This window comes from Phyllopteryx taeniolatus, chromosome 9 (genome assembly GCF_024500385.1).
Source record: "Phyllopteryx taeniolatus isolate TA_2022b chromosome 9, UOR_Ptae_1.2, whole genome shotgun sequence".
In the NCBI taxonomy this organism is placed as follows: domain Eukaryota; kingdom Metazoa; phylum Chordata; class Actinopteri; order Syngnathiformes; family Syngnathidae; genus Phyllopteryx; species Phyllopteryx taeniolatus.
Window position 1 is genome coordinate 21893165 of NC_084510.1, and position 21306 is coordinate 21914470.

General features: G+C 41.2%; 2 protein-coding genes across 6 annotated transcripts in view; both read right to left on the bottom strand.

Moving 5' to 3' along the window:
• The window catches only part of LOC133483388 (sodium-coupled neutral amino acid transporter 3-like), a 31587-nt gene extending 23862 nt beyond the window's left edge, over positions 1-7725 (bottom strand). For 2 of the 4 annotated variants that reach the window (XM_061784555.1, XM_061784553.1), the window contains exon 1: positions 7509-7725. The gene's annotated coding sequence lies outside the window, so the exon portion shown is untranslated. The remainder of the gene's footprint in view (positions 1-7508) is intronic. The other 2 variants (XM_061784554.1, XM_061784552.1) reach the window with 1 other exon arrangement.
• Positions 7726-10596: 2871 nt separating this feature from the next.
• Positions 10597-21193, bottom strand: LOC133483612 (RNA-binding protein 5-B-like). 2 transcript variants are annotated; one of them, XM_061785049.1, is made up of 26 exons: positions 21043-21153; positions 20780-20822; positions 19995-20092; positions 19195-19411; positions 17779-17937; positions 17621-17690; positions 17142-17215; positions 16436-16519; positions 16114-16174; positions 15726-15791; positions 15463-15623; positions 15264-15361; positions 15101-15188; positions 14965-15033; positions 14711-14765; positions 14529-14629; positions 14322-14451; positions 14158-14249; positions 13903-14070; positions 13680-13820; positions 13516-13602; positions 13253-13429; positions 13109-13183; positions 12921-13021; positions 11112-11241; positions 10597-11037 (listed from the first exon to the last, which is right to left on the bottom strand). In XM_061785049.1, the coding sequence occupies exons 3-26, from the start codon at positions 20018-20020 to the stop codon at positions 10912-10914; spliced, it is 2556 nt and encodes an 851-aa protein (XP_061641033.1). In that variant the 5' UTR covers positions 20021-20092; positions 20780-20822; positions 21043-21153; the 3' UTR covers positions 10597-10911. The 2 variants fall into 2 exon arrangements, with proteins under 2 accessions (XP_061641033.1, XP_061641034.1); XM_061785050.1 differs by lacking the exon at positions 19995-20092 and having other exon boundaries at positions 21043-21193.
• Between the last annotated feature and the right edge of the window lie 113 nt (positions 21194-21306).

Genomic DNA, 21306 nt, shown 5'->3' on the forward strand with positions numbered 1-21306 from the left:
ATCAGAACGAATCTTAGAAACTCATACTACTTACTTTATTCTGACAAGGGCTGCAACTGCTGCCATGCCACATTTACTTCAAAAATTCAAAATATTTTACGACATTTAGCCTGCGTTTAAGGTCTATGACATTTTGACTTACTGCACATAATTTCTGTGCATGGGCGCATTTGGCCTTGGTGGCTGCAGTGGGGATGACGATGAAGGCTATAGCTCTCCAGCGAAGTGGTGATCTCGCTGGTATTAGGCGTCCGATAGCCAAGCCCGAGGAGCTGCACGGATATTCACGGCAGCGCCACAAAGCCAGAAAGGAGCCAATGCTGCAGAAGGTGACCTCGGCAGAATGGGAGAAGGTTGATCCAACATAGGGTGGCAGATGATGAGAGGTAGCCTGTTAGCTAGCTAGAAAGGAGGCAGTTGTACCCAGCCAGCAACGAGACGGGCGCAAAACCACCCGGGTACTATTTTTGGCCAGGGGACGGAATCCTGGTTAAAGTAAGCAATTTTAAACTAAAAAGAAAAACTTTTCCAGAGGGAGAAGTGGCACCCAAAACACATCAGCGTACTCGCTTTCCGGTTGAATATTTAATTCAATTCAATTTAATTTAATTTTTCATTTGTTGAACTATGATATGTCTTTATTTTGGAACAGTAGAAGGAATAACGATTTTATTCTGATTCAGAAGTCATTTATTACTCTCAATACTTTCACACCCTCACGTCGCACATGGGAGGTCATGACAAAGTATTTAGTGCAAGACAGCTGAGCTTTAAAATAAAGAAATAAATTGAACAAAAGCAAAAGGACACACTGAAACTGTATTTAAAACCGACGCCAGGCCTGCTTAGTTATATAAGGGATCAGTTAGCGGCCATTAATAACAGGTGGGCTAGCTGCTGGTTGGCATTTCTCTGAAAGAGCACTTGGTAACCAGCAGTTAGCAACATGAGACGTGACCGCTATCCAACTGTATTCCTGAGGAACATTTCAGGCTCCGATTGCACATTAATTAGTTTCGAACATTACATTTACACACCTTCAAAGCAAATGGTGCACTATTGGACCTCAGCCTGCATAGGCGTCGTTGATTCAGTCTCAACTAGGGCGAGGCGATTATTGTAATTTATCTATTAATTCAAATGTATTTGTCAGGATAATTTGATCTTTTATATTGATGTTTTTAGCAGGTTTCATAGCTCAAAACGTGTTCCCGCTGACATGCACTGCTTCCACTGAGAATATGACTGCAAATGTGTTACCAGCTTACTGATTTGGCCGTTATATTTAGCAATTTTTCTGAGGAATCTACAAATATTATTCAAAAAAATGTACTTGTAAGTTAAATTCCTGCTAAGAAACAGACAACATGAGCGGAATCAGCTTGATAATATTTTCCGTATAACAATCGCAGTCAATTGCGCTGAACATTGCCGAAGACATCGAGACAATTTTTATGTTGCAAAAGCAGTTATTTTACAACATGTTGGAAACCTTCGACCCAAGGATGGTTGTATGTGGTTCCAAACCACAAATATTCACATAATCACCATGCTTCACCTGTACAACTGTACATAAGAAAAGACTGTGAGAAAGCTGGAGGGGGTGTGGCGTTACAGACAGCAAAGCATGCAGTTTGATGGTTCATTTTATTATGGTGAGTTGTTGAAACATTTAAATGTTTATTCATAAAGGATCGGGTTTGCGTACTATTTTGACAAAACATTGACATTTTCCCAAAAACAAGCACTTATTTTCACCTTATAATGAATTTTTTTATTTGGAAGTTGATAAAAGATAACACTCAAGAAAAAAAAAAGCTGGAAAAAAAGCTTCAAAGCTTGTTTGTAATCAAGTGGAATAAAGCAAATCCCAGAAAAAAATGTGCTTGTCATTTACATTTTCTTTAAAGGCCATATCGCCCAGCCCGAGCTCAATGGCACCTGTTCAACATAATTATCCTCAACACAAAAAGGAGTTCAGAACTTCCCGAGAGATTCTCCCATTCTTTCTGACAAACATGATTAATCGATTGTATTTTCCCCTATTAACAAATCCATTAAATTACAAAGATAAACTAAGACCCACTAACCTGACATTCCCCCCCAATCTACCGATACTTGATCATTTCTGACTTCAAGGAAGTGCCAAATCCATAAATACCAAATTGTAAATTTCTACCTAGTCCTTGTTCCACATAAAATAAAAAATCCAAAATAGGAAATGTGTTTCCTTGTCCATCCAGAGTCCACTGTGAGTAGCCTCTTCCCAACAGAGATGAATGAAAGTGGGTCCACCATCATGCTTGTTTATACAGTTTTTTACATTTCCAGCAATGAGCCAGCACGAGAAGTTTGTAGTTGGCCTCCATGTATCAAAAAGTAAGAGTACTGAAATAATCATGATCTCATCTCAGTTTACTCACAAATTGACTTAGCGAAAAATATGGGCCTGTAAACTTGTACACAAAGTTGATATACTCACAGTAATCCATAATTTATTCTGCTGTATGAATGGAAACAGGTGGATACACAGGTTTATTGTACCTTTTGCCATCTAATGGAAGAGCATTAAATTGTTCTGCATTTAAGTGAAATTGGATTTCAGAGAGTGTATGCTAATAAATGGAAAAGGATTTATTTTAAATGGGAAATTTACCCAACGACTCCCTGTGAATATTCCCATTAACCAACTTCAACTTCACTTTTCAGGTTGTCTTAGAAGACATTTCGCTTCGTATCACTTTTGCTTTAGACTAGAGCTGTCCTATTTAGTCTTTAATTCATTCACTGCCAGGCTTCCCAGTTAACATGGATATTTGACTTCTAAAGCCGTCAATGGCAGTGAATATGTTAAGCATGAACTGATTAAGCCTACTCAGATGAGAGGCAAAATGTCTTCTAACCTGAACAGTCCAGTTGCGATCAATTCAATGACCTGAGGACTCACAAACTATATACTGTATATATACACACACACGCGTTCTTCCCAGCATGACAGATGAACACAGCTGGCTGCTTCCCACATGGAGTAAAAACCTGTGCAACGTCTGCTTGAACTGGTGCGTCCATGTCGAGGTCGCTGACCGTGGCTGGGCTTATCTGCCCACTAGCCCACTGTGATGAACCCAGCAGGAAAAATCCATACAACACGTTGTTAGTGTTTAGATTGGGGGCTTAAGTCAAAAACGATGCCCGTTCTTGATTCGAAATAACACCGGTTGTAGTTCTCTTTTTTTTCTTCTTCTTCTTCTTCTTCCGAAATCTGGTGTCGACTACACACGCACACTCGATAATTGATCAGTGACATTTTAACCTCGTTTTTTTGTTAAATGTTGGGGGGGGGGGGGATCACTGTGTGCGCTTAGTGCTCTTATAGTGTGGGGTGTACTTCAGATGAAAAACACAGCACACTACACACACACAATTATATATCCACCAACAAGCAAGCTTCAGGTCACTTCCAGTTCCAGTTCACGTCACAATCGAGCTTGGATTTACAACCGAAGTAACTACTGAACAGGTTTAACATTTATGATTATCAGCCTTGACCATTTTCCAAGAGAAAATCACTCAACACATCCCACACTATAGGACAGTCAATCAGGGTAATCTTTTAGAGATATCTAATAATTGCGTCTTCCTCATTACTAACGATACAAATACTGTAATTATGACTTTACTACTGTGTGTGTTAGAAGAGGTTAGTGATAGATCTGCATATAAATTCGTGGCATGTTGCCACTGTAGAAGCCAAAGTTGGAAACAGAGAGTCCCCTGTATACACAATTACAGACAGGCATTTGACTACATTTTCTTTGTCAAGTTATGGGAAAATTAACACTGAGTCAATTAATTATTTGTAGTTTGGATGGACAAATCTTTGAATATTGAAGGGCATTATGCTGCCCAGAGAAGTCACCATCGATCAGAGCTGACTTAATTTTGGACTTCTTCTAATAGCAAACTATCAAAGACGGAATCAACTGCGCATCGGCATAGTTGCGGCCAAGTAGAGCACTCTATTTTGCCTAAATTGCTCCAAGATAGAGTTTTTAATGACTAATTGCTGAATCTTTGATACACCTCTGGGATTGGATGTCATTATCTTGTGCAGGTGTACTTAACCAAGTGTCCATTGAATGACCTGTACTTTATATTACTTGGCCTCCACGTTAGTTTATTCAGCCAATAGCCGTGAATTCATTTTCTGAACCGCTTTTCCTCACTGGAGTTGCAACTGAGCTGAAACTTAACTAGCTGACCAACCATCCTCACTCACATTCACACCTATGGATATTTTAGTCTTCAGTGAACCTACCATGCGCGTTTTTGGGATGTGGGAGGAAGGCGGCATACCGTGGGAGAACATACAAACTCCACACAGGGAGGCTGGAGAAGAGATTTGAACCTAGAACCTCAGAACAGTGAGGCAGAACCCCTTGTCCACCATGCTGCTTACAACTAATACATTAGATTATAAATAATAATAATAATAATAAATGCCATTAACTAGCAGATTTGTTGGGTTTGTTGGTTTGTTTTGTTACTGCTGTTTCTTTAACACAATTATGTTGACGCAGCCTGACATTTGAATGAAAAGGACACACACATATATACATATATATATATATATATATATATCTTCTTTTTCTTTCGGCTTGTCCCTTTAGGGGTTGTCACAACGCGTCATCCTTTCCCATGTAAGCCTATCTCCTGCATCTTCCTCTCGAACACCAACTGCCCTCATGTCTTCCCTCACTACATCCATCTTCCTCGAGCTCTCTTGCCTGGCAGCTCCATCCTCATCATCCTTCTACCAATATACTCACTATTTCTCCTCTGGACGTGTCCAAACCATCAAAGTCTGCTCTCTCTAACTTTGTCTCCAAAACATCGAACCTTGGCTGTCCTTCTGATGAGCTCATTTCTAATTTTATCCAACCTGGTCACTCCGAGAGCTAACCTTAACATCTTCATTTCCGCCACCTCCAGCTCTGCTTCCTGTTGTCTCTTCAGTGCCACTGACTCTAATCCGTACATCATGGCTGGCCTCACCACTGTTTTATAAACTTTGCCCTTCATCCTAGCAGAGACTCTTCTGTCACATAACACACCTGACACCTTCCTCCACCCGTTCCAACCTGCTTGAACCCGTTTCTTCACTTCCTGACCACACTCACCATTGCTCTGGACGGTTGACCCCAAGTATTTAAAGTCCTCCACCCTTGCTATCTCTTCTCCCTGTAGCCTCACTCTTCCCCCACCACCCCTCTCATTCTTGCACATATATTCTGTTTTACTTCGGCTAATCTTCATTGCTCTGCTTTCCAGTGCACGCCTCCATATTTCTAACTGTTCCTCCACCTGCTCCCTGCTTTCACTGCAGATCACAATGTCATCTGCAAACATCATGGTCCACGGGGATTCCAGTCTAACCTCATCTGTCAACCTATCCATCACCACTGCAAAAAGGAAGGGGCTCAGGGCTGATCCCTGATGCAGTCCCACCTCCACCTTAAATTCGTCTGTCACACCTAGAGCACACCTCACCACTGTTCTGCTGCCCTCGTACATGCCCTGTATTATTCTAACATTCTTCTCTGCCACTCCAGACTTCCGCATGCAGTACCACAGTTGCTATCTGGGTACTCTGTCATAGGCTTTCTCTAGATATACAAAGACCCAATGTAGCTCCTTCTGACCTTCTCTGTACTTTTCCATCAACATGCTCAAGGCAAATAATGCATCTGTGGTACTCTTTCTAGGCATGAAACCATACTGTTGCTCGCAAACACTCACTTCTGTCCTGAGTCTAGCCTCCACATCTCGTTCCCATAACTTCATTGTGTGGCTCATCAACTTTATTCCTCTATAGTTCCCACAGCTCTGCACATCACCGTTGTTCTTAAAAATGGGCACCAGCACACTTTTGCTCCATTCCTCAGGCATCTTCTCATGTGCTTGAATTCTTGAAGTCTCCTTCCCTGCCAGAAGATACACCAAGTACTCTCCTGCCTGTCTCTCTGATCACCTTGGCTGCAGTGGTCCAGTCTTCTGGAAGCTCTTCCTGTCCACCGAGAGCCTGTCTCACCTCTTCCCGAAAAGCTGCACAACACTCGTCCTGTCTCAGCTTCCACCACATGGTTCTCTGCTCTGCCTTTGTCTTCCTAATCTTCCTCCCCACCACCAGAGTCATCTTACACACCACCATCCCATGCTGTCTAGCCACACTCTCCCCTACCACTACCTTACAGTCGTTAACCTTCTTCAGATTACATCATCTGCACAAGATGTAATCCACCTGCGTGCTTCCACCGCCGCTCTTGTAGGTCACCTTATGTTCCTGCCTCTTCTGGAAAAAAGTGTTCACTACAGCCATTTGCATCCTTTTTGCAAAGTCTACCACCATTTGTCCCTCCAAGTTCCTTTCCTGGATGCCGTACTTATCCATCACTTCTTCATCACCCCTATTTCCTTCACCAACATGTCCATTACAATCTGCACCAATCACGACTTTCTCTCTGTCTGGGATGCTCAGAACTACTTCGTCTAGCTCCTTCCAGAATTTCTCTTTCACCTCTAGGTCACATCCTACCTCTGGGGCATAGCCACTAATCACATTATACATAACACCCTCAATTTCAAGTTTCAGCCTCATCACTCGATCTGATACTCTTTTCACATCCAAGACATTCTTAGCCCACTCTTCTTTTAAAATAACCCCGACTCCATTTCTCTTCCCATCTAAATCATGGTAAAATAAGTTAAACCCTACCCCTAAACTTCTAGCCTTACTGCCTTTCCACCTGGTCTCCTGGACACACAATATATAAACCTTTCTCCTAATCATCATGTCAACCAACTCCAGAGATTTTCCTGTCATAGTCCCACATTCAAAGTCCCAACATTCAGCTCTAGGCTCTGTGCTTTCCTCTTCTCTTTCTGCCGAAGAGCCCGCTTTCCACCTCCTTCGACTTTGACCCACAGTAGCTGAATTTCCACCAGCGCCCTGCAGGTTGACGGCGCCGGTGGCGGACGTTGTTATCCCGGGCCACGACCGAGCCGGTATGGAATTCTTTGGATGAACGCTCATATTTGTTTGGCAAAGTTTTAAGCCGGATGCCCTTCCTGACACAATCCTCTGCATTTATCTGGGCTTGGGACAGGCCTACAGTTTGCACTGGCTTGTGCCCCTCATAGGGCTCCATTTATATATATACATATTTTTTTATTTTTTTTGAGCCATTTGATACAAAAGATGGAGCACCATCTGTCAGTGAGCCACATGGTCTTGACGTGGATTTGGCGCTCACTGCAGAGGGTCTAAAAAAATATTCTCACGTTATGTGCATATTGTCAGCTTCTTTAAGATGTAATACATTATATTCTCTGCGTTTTTATTTATCTGCTTGTCCCATCAACCGGATCAATCGAGTGTGGTGCAAGCATGAGCAATGCAAATACAATGAAACGTAATAATAATAAATAAAATATTTAAAATGTCTTACCAAAAAAAGGGCTTAGTTGGGGAAATTTCTGGGATTAATTCCTCAGATGCGTGACGAAGAGAAGGTCGTCCTCCTCGGTGTCTATTTTAAAATTAGTTTGGCAGTTTGACGCACAATCGGGAGAGTCGCTCGCTTCGGTAGTAGCGAGCAATGATTGTGGAGAAATGTTCGGCATTTGTGAAGCACGTTGCAGCCCAAACTGTGGGGATCGAAAAAGGTCCGCCTCCTCTGGTCGCTCTCTACAACCCCCCCCCCCCCCCCCCCCCCCAGCAGCCACCCACTCACACACGCTTCCTTCTCTCCTGCACGTACACGCCCAACTCCTCCTCGAGCTCAAGTGGAAAACCATTTACGCACGGAGAGGCCAGTGCGTAAATAACGACGCTGGTGTTTCTGCTCAGCGTCACGCGATTCCAAAAACACATAATCGTCACCCCTGTCACATCGTGTGCTTGTAAATCATGCCAGCCTCAACATATAGGCGCAGCAGGTTGTTGTTGTTGTTAAGTGTAGTGGTAAATTTCCGGCTCACGTCCTCTTCCAAGCACCCGAAATTGAAAACAATGGCCGCTGACTTCCCCCACAAGAGTAGACAAATGGAGGTACACTCAGCGGCCATTTCATTAGGTACACCTCACCAACACATTTGAATCTGAGCCCATGTTTGCCAACAATTATTGGGCCAATTAAGACAATTATTATTAAAAAAAAAAAAAAAAAGTCACAAAAAGAATTACACTACTTATAAAAAGTTAGGGATATTGGGCTTTGGGGTGAAAGTTCAAGAATATAAAATACACTATATAACCTTTACAGGTCAACTGAATTTGACATTGTCTAAACATTTGAATGCACGTGTCCAACTGTTCAATGTTTCAGTGCTTTTTGCACAAATTGCTGTTCTCTAACGAAGAGTTGAACGGCAAAATTCACAACAGGTGTCTGATCCAGCAATCATTTCCTGGTTCAATTAGAATTGGTATTTTAAAAGTCCTCATCAACTTGCTGCTCATATTTTGAAATCATGAGACGAAGGATGACACACTCAATTAATGCATGTTTTTGGGATGTGGGAGGAAACCGGAGTGCCCGGAGAAAACCCACACAGGCACGGGGAGAACATGTAAACTCCACACAGGTGGGGCCGGGATTCTAACCCCGGTCCTCAGAACTGTGAGGCTAACCAGTCTTCCACTGTCCCGCCGCATTTCAGGGGTCATCCTGAAATTTCACCTGAGAGCCGATCCTTAACGTACTAAAATGATCTTGTCTTTCTTGTGTGTTTACTAATTAACAAATTAAGGGAAATAAGGTCATTTCCCACAGCGCACGTGATGATCTCTCATGTCATTAATGGTGGTTGGGAATCACTGGTTTTTGGTGCTCTACAATGCAAAATAGCTATAGTAGTAAAATGGAGAACATTCACGAGGGACAACTGAAAAAATGAAAAGAAAAAAAATATCTGAGAAAAGTCAGAATACAAGTTATTCCAAAACATTTAACAATTTTGTGGGCTAATAAAACATCAAATTATCATTCAAAGTGATTAGAATTTTGACCAAGCTGTGTAAAGACTACATTTAAGGATTTACTTTTTCTTTTTTTTCCCCAGAGGGTAGGACGGCATTCAGTAACAATGAAAAGGGATTTTGTGTTGGAATATGCAAGAGCATGCAGTGTTCTTTTTTTTTTTTTAGAAAATTCAGTAAAAAATACACCAACTGGAATGCAAATTTGGACATGGCAGCAAGTTAGCAGTGGACGGCAAAAAGGATGTCATGTCACAGGCAGTGCACAAATTGAACATTTGTGAAGTTTTGGGAGATTGGTTAGAAAATCAGTATCTTTCTGTTATGTTGTTGGAATGCTTTACCATGACAGTGTGCTTACTCACAATGCCCTGAGCATCTGACAGTTCCTGGTCAGGAAAAACATTGCAGTGCTGGAGCAACCTGTCTACACACCCAACCTGGCTTGGCGTGATTTTTTTATTTTTCCTCTTTCCCAAACCCAAAGAGGGTCATCAAGGAGACCCGTTTTGAAGACGTGGACATCATCAAGATATTAAAATGTTGTTTCTCAATTATATATTGTATATACAGTAGAATTTGGCCTCAAGAATGTTGCCTTTGCTTGTGTGGGAATGTTTCTCATCTAAAGACCCTGTGATTTACATTTTGTTTCTAAATACATTAAATGTGTTTCAAGTAATAAAAATGTGCAGACAGAACAATTTAGTACTGACCTTTTTAGATATAGCATTAAAACATTTTGCACCATCTCGTCTGGATTTTTTGGGGTGGGGCTAAAATATAGGGCACAATGATGCAACCAGGGAACATGAGTTAAGTATTTAGCACCCTCATTTTAGCTATGGCGAATTGGCGTAATTCACACTTCCTGATTTATAACTTGGAACATTTTTACCACAAAGGGGGAAGTTAGCAATCAAGCTTGGCCTAAAACCAAAATACCTCTTCCCTGAAGTAATGTGTTTGGTGTTATTTGGGCTACAGTGTCACTGCCGCGTGGCACGCATGGCACCTGGAGCAAGGCAGCAACAAACCTGACGCCTCCTCGAGCCAGGAGAGAAGGCACGCAATTAACAGACAGTTGATTTCATATACTTGCCAATTTTTTTTTTATTAATTCAAATTTGGCAGACTTGTTAACACTCATCTGTAGTGCTAAACATAGTTTTGGGTCAAATTATTTTTTTTCAGTGTGGCCCTGAGTATTAAAATTTAAATATATTTATCAGCTCAAATAAACGTCATTTGAGTGTTTTGCAGTGATGTAGACCACTGAGTGGGTTCCAATTTTTTTTGCATCATGTTGCAAGGCATTTTTCATCCAACAGCCATGTATTGTAGAATAACCTAAGGTGCATGAAACAAACCCCAAACATATTTACACTGGATTTATATTTACTGACTGTCAGCAAAGAAACTAATATTTATTGCTGTTCAAAAACCAGGCTGGGCTTTAGTATATGCAGATTTTGCATGCTCATCAGTTATATTTTACATAATTTGCATACGAGGTAAAAGGTGTGAATGATGCTTGTTAAAGAGACAAAATAAGATGTTTTTTTTATATTTATTTGTTGTAAACAGACAAGACTTTATATAAACTTATACAATCTGATGAACAGAGGAAATTTCAGATTATCACCACAAAAAAAGGAAATGTGTAAAACGAGATACTTTGTGCAAATGTACAATGTATAAATTATATTTACTTATTTTCATATGCCTTCATCTGCAATTCTTTCTATTGGATGGTTCAGCCACTGTGGTTAGAGGCAAAAAAATGAACGATGAGCGCACATGGAAGACTGTGCTGTACCACTTCAGAGACGCTGTTAATTTAGTCTCCGGTATCGGTTTGCTCATCTTGTTCACTCCAGCTCTGTAAAGCGGGCAAACATGGCTTTGCGGACTGCATCTTTGTACGTGTCTGATGCAGACAGGGTGTAGTTGCTGCCTTTAGTACCAAGACCGGCTCCTTTGGTTCTCAGTTGGGCCTGAATGAAAAATGTGTGTGATAAATCTTGACTCGAATGAGTTGAGGTTATGTAATACACCTCCTACTACATACCTGAATGGGTGCAGTGATGCCCTGTTGGTTGCGGCCCAGCCCTTTACCCTCCTTCCAGCCCATAGCTTGCAGCATTTTGTTGCCAATATTGTCACTGTTGAGGCCATCTTTGGTGGGCTGCTCGTAGTTACTTTAGGAAAGGAAGAAACATTACATTAGAATCTAACTACAACCCCAATTCCAATGAAGTTGGGACATTGTGTTAAACAAACAAAAACAGAATACAATGATTTGCAAATCACGTCCAACCTATATTTAATTGAATACACTACAAAGACAAGATATTCAATGTTCACACTGATAAACTATTGTTTTTAGCAAATAATCATTAACTTTGAATTTAATGGCTGCAACACATTCCAAAAAAGCTGGGACAGGGTCATGTTTACCACCGTGTTACATCACCTTTTTTTTTTAACAACATTCAATAAACGTTTGGGAACTGAGGACACCAATTATTGAAGCTTTGTAGGTGGAATTCTTTCCCATTCTTGCTTGATATAAAGCTTCAGCTGTTCAACAGTCCGGGGTCTCCGTTGCCGTATTTTACATTTCATAATGCGCCACACATTTCCAATGGGAGACAGGTCTGGACTGCAGGCAGGTCAGTCTAGTACCCGAACTCTTTTACTACGAAGCCACGCTGTTGTAACGTGCAGAATGTGGTTTGGCATTGTCATGCTGAAATAAGCAGGGGCGTCCATGAAAAAGACGTTGCTTGGATGGCAGCATACGTTTCTCCAAAACCTGTATGTACCTTTCAGCATTAATGGTGCCTTCACAGATGTGTAAGTTACCCATGCCATTGGGACTAACACAGCCCCATACAATCACAGATGCTGGCTTATGAACTTTGCGTCCATAACAGTCCAGATGGTTATTTTCCTCTTTGGCCCGGAGGACACGACATCCATAATTTCCAAAAACAATTTGATATGTGGACTCGTCGGACCACAGAACAATTTTCCACTTTTCATCCGTCCATCTTAGATGAGCTCGGGCCCAGAGAAGCCGGCGGAGTTTCTGGGTGTTGTTGATAAATGGCTTTTGCTTTGCATTGTAGAGTTTCAAGTTGCACTTAGGGATGTAGCGCCGAACTGTATTTACTGATATTGGTTTTCTGAAGTGTTTCTGAGCCCATATGGTTATGTCCTTTACACATTGATGTCGCTTTTTATACAGTGCCGCCTGAGGGATCGAAGGTCACGGGCATTTAATGTTGGGTTTTCGGCCTTGCCGCTTACATACAGTGATTTCTCCAGATTCTCTGAACCTTTTGATATTATTGACCGTAGATGATGAAATCCCTAAATTCCTTGCAATTGTACGTTGAGGAACATTGTCCTTAAACTGTTCGACTATTTTCTCATGCACTTGTACACAAAAAGGTGAACCTCGCCCCATCTTTGCTTGTGAATGACTGAGCAATTCAGGGAAGCTCCTTTTATACCCAACCATGGCACCCACCTGTTCCCAATTAGCCTGTTCACCTGTGGGATGTTACAAACAGGTGCTTGATGAGCAATTCCTCAACTTTCCCAGTCTTTTTTGCCACCTGTCCCAGCTTTTTTGGAACATGTTGCAGCCATAAAAAAAGTTAATGATTATTTGCTAAAAACAAAGTTTATCATTCTGAACATTAAATATCTCGTCTTTGTAGTGTATTCAATTAAATATAGGTTGAACATGAATTGCAAATCATTGTATTGTTTTTATTTATGTTTAACACAACGTCCCAACTTCATTGGAATTGGAGTTGTACAACACTTGACTAAACAACAGCATGTTTATGTCGTTAATAAGTCTTACACGACTGGTGTTGGCTGGGTGTATTTCTTCTTTTTGGGGACAGGGGGTTCAGGGATGCCGTACTTTTCTCTTCTCTCGGCTGCTCTGTCTCTGTACTTCAACTATATACACAAGGAATAAATATAAATGAACTGGTATGCAAGCACAAGAAACAAAACAAATGTAAAATAAAAAGCCATTGGCCAAACCTCCGTTTCTCTTCTCTCCAACTCCTCCAGCTCAGCTTCACTCATTTGGGATCGGTGGATAACTTCTAGGTTTTTCTAGGAAAGAACATCTGATGTGAGCAAAATGTTGACAGTCATTAAGTACACAACAATATTATTTGTTACCTTGTGGAGGTCAGACAGTTGCTGATGTCGTATTAAACCTTCTTTATTGGGAAACTGCCTCCTACACAACAAGCAGGCGAGCTTCTTCCAGTCGGTCAACTTGTCCTGGCCTCCATCTCCACCGTCGGCTGCTTCCTCAGGGTCACTGTCTCCGCTGTAGGCCGCCACAAGGCCACACTAACAGCACAAACGTGGCGCTTTTCACACTACCATCGAAAGACAAATTGATCGGTTCCTAAGTGAGACGTGAAACAAACACTCACCTTGGAGGGTGTGGCAGAGCTGGTGGCTGCTTCCTCTTCAGGGACATTGATCATCTCTGGAATGATTCTGTCGAGAACCCCAGCTTGCTGAAAATGTATTACAATCAGTTAAGAGTAAAAATAGAAAATAATGACATGCAACAGAATTTGATAAACTGTGGTACCTTTTTCTCAAAAAGCGTGAAGCCAGCATCGGCAGCAGCAGCCTCCTTCCTTTCCTCTTGACTGATCGGCTGGAAGCTACTCCTAAAGTTCTCCTTCTGTTTATTAAGGCTTTTAGCCCAACGTTCCATATCTTTAGCGATCTGAAAAGAAATCTCTAATTGAAGAGAAAACCAAAGAAAAAAAAATAGCACTAATTGTGCAGAAGTAGGACTAACATGCTACCTGCTGAGCAGTTTTGCTCTTGGGCTTTTCCTTCTTCTCCTTTCCTTCACGGGGTTCTTTAGCTCCAGTAGGAGTGAGTGCAGCGTTTGCGTCGACTGGGACTGGTACATATGTCTGCTTCTCACCATCCCAATAAAGATACTGCTGAGTCTGGGAGTTATAGTAATACTGAGGAGACAAACAAAACAAGTAATACCAGATAATGACAGAACAGTCATTAAAAAAAGACCCCTTTTGAAATTGTGTGCCACTTACGTGTGTGTTTGGGTCATAGTAGAGGCCAGTTTGGGGGTCAAAATAATAGCCAGATGATTCATCATACTGATAAGTGGATGTATCCGGAACAGCTGTACCAATGACAAAACAATCAGCAAGCAAGCAGTCAGTTCATTATGGTTATAATTACTGAATGTTCATACCAGAGGCGGTGTCTGCAGTTTGTCCGGAGTTTGTAGCTGCAGTGGCAGCTGTTGCATCAGGCACAGCATCAGCACCTGGTAAATGTCCAGTCTGAGATTTGCCCTCTAACTGTTGAGCCAGTTGCAATGCCTGCAACAAATAAATTTGTTATTTCACCTTTTTAACACAGTCCCTCAAATGGTACAAACCAAACACAATCACATTACCTGAAGAGCAGGCTGGCCAATTATATGGGGTTGGTAGACTTGCATGGTGGGGGAGAGAACGACCCCAGTGGCAGTCGGAACAATCTTCATACAAGGCGCGGCTAAAATTGCGCATATAAAGTCCTGTTAACTATCACATAGGATCTCAACAAAATAATGATGATAAGTTTAGCATTTGATACCTCCGAGAATCCCATTCTCCTGCGAGGTGCTGGGCCCTGCAACTTGATAGTATGCCTGGCAATAATGCAGAAACGTCAACAGAATACACTGATTTAAAGGTTTGTACAGATGACAAATGACTTGAAAATGTCTCTTATGCTGCTCTGCCACTAGATGGTAGTATGGATCCACATTTCACTGGATTTACATTGGCCTATACAGAAGGGCCTCCAATTCCAAGTGTTACAATGATGACCTCTTCTGATCTACTAACCTGTGGCATTGGAGTGTAACCTTCGTGCAAGAGGCTGTACTCGGACACACCTTCTGCATTTGGCTGGGGCTGAAAAAGCAACAAGCCTTCAGAAAAAAAGTGCCGTGAAAAAAAAGATGACAAAAAATGTTTTTACCTGACTTGAGGACCACTGAGCTGCAGCAATAGCTGTACTAGCAACAGAGAAGGCACTAATGCGATTCCCATCAGGGAGTAAAAGGTCCCTATAGTTAAAATCAAACAAAAATTACTGAATATTTTGTCCATCTACCAGATAAGGAAGTTGGACAGTTACACACTTTCTCGCACTCTTGGCATAATCCACCCCAATTGTTTTCCCATCCAACTTCAGAGGAGGCTGAAGTCCTTGCAAGATTGTTAGCAGCTGAGAAGCCTCCTGTGTTCACAAAAATGTCAAATATATTCATCAATACCCCACATTGAAAGATAAACTGTTATTCACAAAAGCACAGATTTTTTTTTATTTATTTTAAATACCAGAGGAGAAGACAGCTGAACAAAGGCAAAGCCTCTGTTCTGGCCCGTCTGTTTGTCCTTAATGAGGCGAATGTTGCTCGGATAAAGATTAGCATATGGCGCCAGGACGGTCATGACTGCTTCCACGGTGCACAGGGGAGAGATATTTCTAAGGATGATTGCTGTGAATGAGAAAGAACAAATTAAAAACATTGCCACATGGTGCGAACCCTCCTCTTCCAAATTAAGCGATGCGATACGTCTATAAAACTAAAAGGCCTTACTGTCACCACAGAACTCTCCACCAGGCTGAGTTTCAGGGACGTCAGCATTACTGCTCATCTCACATTCTGTTGAGAGAAAGACAGACTTGGTGCATAAACGTGACTTTAAGATCAGTCAACAAAAAGGAATATATCTAATACCATTTAAAAGCTCATTCAAGTGGTAACATCAAGATTTGTAACTCAGCCAATTAAGTGGAGTTTTTTGTCTAACGTGCATGCGCTCGCTCCCATCTCTGCTGGGTCAAATGTAAAACAGTGACAGGACAATTGTCTACCTTATAAGGACAAAGGACAAAACTAAACACTGGGCTGCATCCCAACATTGTTGCCTCAGCCTGGTTGCATGTTGGGAGTCGGTGGCCTCCTGTTACTTTTAACTACTTACCAACTTTGGTTGCTCCACACCTGAAGCACTTCAGCCGCCTCCGGAAATTGTACAGGCCACACTGCAAGTAACCGTTCACATCATTTTTATTATACACCAGCTAATGCCCTGGCACAGTGCTGCCTGAGACAATTTGAAGTCTATATTGGTGCAGCACACCCTACTTACCTGGGATACCACCTAACCTCTAGTACTTATGTAAATATATAGCTGAATGAAGACAAACTAACAGGACTGCAGCTATTGAAAACTTGCTGACCTATTTCCATGCATGGGAGTGTGGCAGTTTGCTTAGTGGAATCAAAACAGAGCACAAACTTACAGTGTTGCAGAGCCAGTCTCCATAGTTGTGTCTGGGATGACTGTAGTGCATGTCCACACTTTTCCCTTGGATGACCAGACGTTTCTGAAAGAGGAAGAAAAATGTTACCCAAGTATTTGTGCTGCATGTTGATCTCAACTCAACAGAGCAACCATTTTGGAAGGGGAGAGGAGGGGGTGAGGGACCCCCAGCACGTATCCTTTGTGTTAAAGACAGACATGAGATGTATGCAATGTGTAGAGGGCTCTTTAGGTGTTTGGGACCCGAGTGCTCAGAGTGAGCTAGAGCACAGTGTATTATGTGACCCTAAAAGAAAATTCTGACTGCTTTCTGGAAAACCATAGACGAGCTCCCCACAAAAATGTTGGCAAAAGTAGCTTATAACAAAATATATATACATAAAAAAAGATCCATGGATTAAAAAGTTTTTTTGCATAGAGCTATCAAAACCTCATCAGTAATTTTATCATAATTTATATTCTAGCTACAGATTAAAAAGATGGCCTCACAAGGCCAAATTTGCAGGATGTTACTGGTATTACAATACAATTCCTCGAAATAAGGTATTCCTCCAGAAAAAAAAAACATGATAATTAAAAAAGAAGAAAAAAAACCATCGGTTTGGTTAAAAGCATTTTGGTTGCCTTTGGGGTTACTTTCCCTAGATCTCCAAGATTAAAACTAGACTTGGCGATTGTGAAGCAACCTGATTGGTCTCCATCCATCGGGTAGCATCTTGCAAGTGATAAAAGTCCACGAAGGCGAAACCACGGCTTATACCTAGAGACAGCATTCAAATATAGACGGGAGGCGTGTTAGTTAAGAGTCCATGGGCATATAAAACTGTTCCACAAACTGCTTCACGACCCAGGCCTTGATTGGTAAACAACAGGCCTTAAGAGTTTTACCATCGTAAAACAAAAAGGAAAAACGAAAACACTGCCCATTATCACTGATACCATTGCTCACGCCATGTTAAGTAACAAACGTGTGCCTATTGCTCTTCTTACTTACCTGTACAGGATTCCTAATGATCTGTAATGTTGACACTTGAAAGCAACATTTTATTGTTTAAGAACTAATCTGACCATGTTGCTATAGGTAAACGGGTCTGACTGGAAGCAGATTTGCCCTATGGTCAAAGACTAGGGGAAAGTCAAGGTCCATCATGTATCCCAGTCTCACCTGTTTTCTTTTTCATCAGTCTGACATCGGCAGGCTGGGGGCCCTCCAGTTGATCAATGGCAAAACAAATCTGAACAACGCACACAACAATAAGACCATGAAAATCTTAAAAGGCTTTCTTCCACATCATTGCCTGCATACGAGCACAAGAAACACACATCTTCCTCCGTGACGTGAGGAGAAAGACCCCAGAGCATGATGGTCTTGCTCCTCTTATCATCCCCAGGTTCTCTTCTGTAATCCTGATCTGGGTAGTCTCCATCAGAATGATAGCCATCTTCCGATCTGTCACTGTTGCGTCTTTTACGCTCTCTTGGCTTGAATACAAACAGACCAGTGCATCAGTTACTCTTGCATCATTAAACAATTGGAATATACAGTGAACCCCCCGTTTACTGTGAAGGAGGTTAACATCCACACTTATATTCTGCAGTTTTATCCCTCCCACACACTTTTAACACCAACTCATTAAAACACAATTTTTGAAATATTTCTTAGCACCTATTCCTACTCATCTGGTCAAGAAATTAAGACTATGGTTGCAAAATCACTTTGGAGAAACAAAGACTCATTCGCAGTTCTCAAAATTATAGACAAAGCGTGCTTGCTTCAAACTGTTTATCACTACCAGTTGAAGTTATAGACAAAGCGTGCTTGCTTCAAACTGTTTATCACTACCAGTTGAAGTTAACTGTAAAACTGACATGAGAATTAAACGTATATTTTAACACGAAGAAATTAAACCACCATGTAATTTTGTCTAATGCAGGTCCACCAGCTTAAAGCTAATGCAAAACACCATAGATGGGTAACAGAAATTAATAACAGTATGTAACAGTAATTAAAAACTTTCAAACTGCTAACACACACACACACACCATATCGAACATTTCACACAGGCATACACCTGCTTTGTTGTGCTATGACAATATATAGTCAATATTCTTTTATTATCCCATAGTTTGTGATTTTTATTACTTCGATAGTTTTTAGTTCTTGTGACTTTTTCAAATTTACCTAGTAGCTGAATTGCTTCCCCCCCCCCCCTCCTCTCCTCATCCTGTCTCTGGCTCTAACAGCCTCCTTTTTCTCGCTAGATAACTGTGTGAATAGACCTCTCTTCCTTGACTCCTCATATACCTCCCATTTTAGTTAACTGTGCGTTTGCGGTTTAGTGTTCTTTAGAGTCAGAGAGGCGCAAAGCAACTGTAAAAAAGTTCCTCTCTGTCTGTCTTTGCAAAGATTTCATTAAAATGACAAATTCCAAAACAGAACGACTATTTTAATTTCAGTTTGGTTTAGCTGGGAACAATCTCTTACCCCTTTTCCACTTAGTGATTTTTTAATTACGTTTAATGTCTTCCAGTAGACCTCAGGGCTACGTGGTACTACACTGAAGGGCTGCAACTCTAACTTCAGACTTGCCTATATAATGTATTATTATACTAATAATAAAAAATCCATACAGATTACTTAAAATATGCAATATAGTGGGGGGGGGGGGGGGTCGCAAAAGATGAACCCCAATATAGGGGATTCACTGTATATAAAAAAAACTATTATGGTGTAGTCACATCTGGACTGTCTCTGGATCCTCGACGATCACGATCACGTTCACGATCACGTTCACGATCTCGATCTCTCTCTCTCTCTCCTTCATTGCGATCGCCACGTCTCTCATCCGACCATCGGCGATCACGCTCTTGATCCCTTTCTCGTCTGTCGCGCCAATCAGAAGAGTCACGGGGTGCGTCAGAGCCATACCTGCCACTCCGTTCAGTCCGACTTATCCTATTAAACGAGATTGCAAAGAGAACGTACAAACATAAAATACCTTACAATCAGATAATTCAAATTGTTCAATTCCCCTTGATGTAAAACAATTTAAGATTTTAATTACAAATATATATTTAGTCAGCTATCTATAGCAGCAATGTAACATTACCAGAAGAACAAGAAAATGCTCTACCAGCATGAGCCCAGAGTTCAAACCAATTATAGGGAAGCAGCATTTCGCTGCACACAAAATGATTGCGCTCTTTTAAAATAATTTAAATTTTTTTTTACTTGCACCGTATACCATTTTAGCAAGTGGGCTTCTATTTCTGTAATGTTTTTAAGTGTCTTTAGCTCTTGATTTTACAGTAAATCATGTAAACCACACTGACTGTATGAAATGCGTTATATGAATAAAGCTGCCTTGCCTTACCATTAGATGCCCGATGGTGGAATTAACCTATGTATTCACCGGTTTCCACTCATACAGTACAACAGAATGAGTTATTACTTCGAGGATAGGAGCTTTGCGCCAAATTAAACAAGCATATACCTCACACTAGGTAGATTTATGAGTAAAGTGAGACGACATAATTACCTCAGTATTGATTCTTTTCGTGACATTTTTGTTTGGTTGTCTGCCGTGAGAGGAATGTAAAATGGGTTCCTTGGCTCAATAAAGTTTGGGAAACACTGCTGTACATAAGAGAACATAAGGCGAAATTTAGCATTTATTGTGCAATATTGTTATTTGACGGTATGTGCATTTTATCTATTTATGTTTAATGTTTACATTAATGCACCAGTGCAATATTATACACTCAGGGAAGGTATTCTCCGTTGGCACTGACTCTATGCTCTTTTATTTATATATATATATATGCGCTATTGTAGTTATATTTTTTTACTGCTGGACACAGGCGGTGGACGACTGGTTAGCACATCTGCCTCACAGTTCTGAGGACCACGGTTCAAATCCGGCCTCGCCTGTGTGGAGTTTGCATGTTCTCCCCATGCCTGCGTGAGCTTTCTCCGGCTACTCCAGTTTCCTCCCACATCCCAAAAACAAGCAGGCTAGTTTAATTGAAGACTAAATGGCCCGTAGGTGAGTAAACAATGTTTTTGCAATACAGAATTAAATATTAAAACAAATATTTGAAAATATTTGCTAAGATTGATGGAAATAAAGAGATTCATTCACGTAATATGTTTTATATAAATGTATATTATCAATAAGAGACTTAGTCAAGGTAATATTGAGCAAAATGTGAATAAAACTGGTGGCCCCCCGCATTAACCAGTATCCAAGAAGTAGCTCTCATTTCCAATAAAGGTTAGTGACCCAGTCTAACCGTTAACTGCTACCGTGGCGCTGGAACTCACCTCTTATCCGCTCCCATTTGTCCCGACTGCGACCACACGACCTCTAGGAAACGAACAAAAATTTAGCTCCTTTAAATGATGTTTTTTAAATAAAAAATAAAAAATTGACAGGCATGCACAAAGACAAAATGTAGCAACTGAAAGGCTCAAACACTAAGGCCGAGCCATACAGCCTAGTGTACTCATTTCAGGTTCGTCATTTCTCATTTTAACCCAAATAAATGAACGGTGTCACATTTTGGTTTCAATGTACACTAACTCACCAGTGCGGTATTGTTATCTTAACTATGCTGTTTAAGGTGTTGAACTTGATAGTCACAAAATTCACGACCAGCTGCGATAAAAGACACCTCCCTCATTAACGAACGACGACACGTTCTTCTTCCCAAGATGCATCGGGGTTTTCACTGCATGAGCGTGTTGTAGTATTACCCTGATTTTGCCTTACAGGAGGCTTTGGGCGCCGAATGTCATGCTTCATAGCATCATCGGTGATTATTCGTACCCCATTATCACGATATACAGTT

Excerpts from the sequence above, each read along its gene's own strand:
- LOC133483612 (XM_061785049.1), bottom strand. The coding sequence starts at position 20,020 with ATGTCACGAAAAGAATCAATACTGAG. Across the intron at positions 19,412-19,994 it reads CGAAAAGAATCAATACTGAG|GATAAGTCGGACTGAACGGA; the intron begins GTAATTATGTCG and ends CTCGTTTAATAG. Across the intron at positions 13,430-13,515 it reads GCTCTGCCACACCCTCCAAG|TGTGGCCTTGTGGCGGCCTA; the intron begins GTGAGTGTTTGT and ends TTGTGCTGTTAG.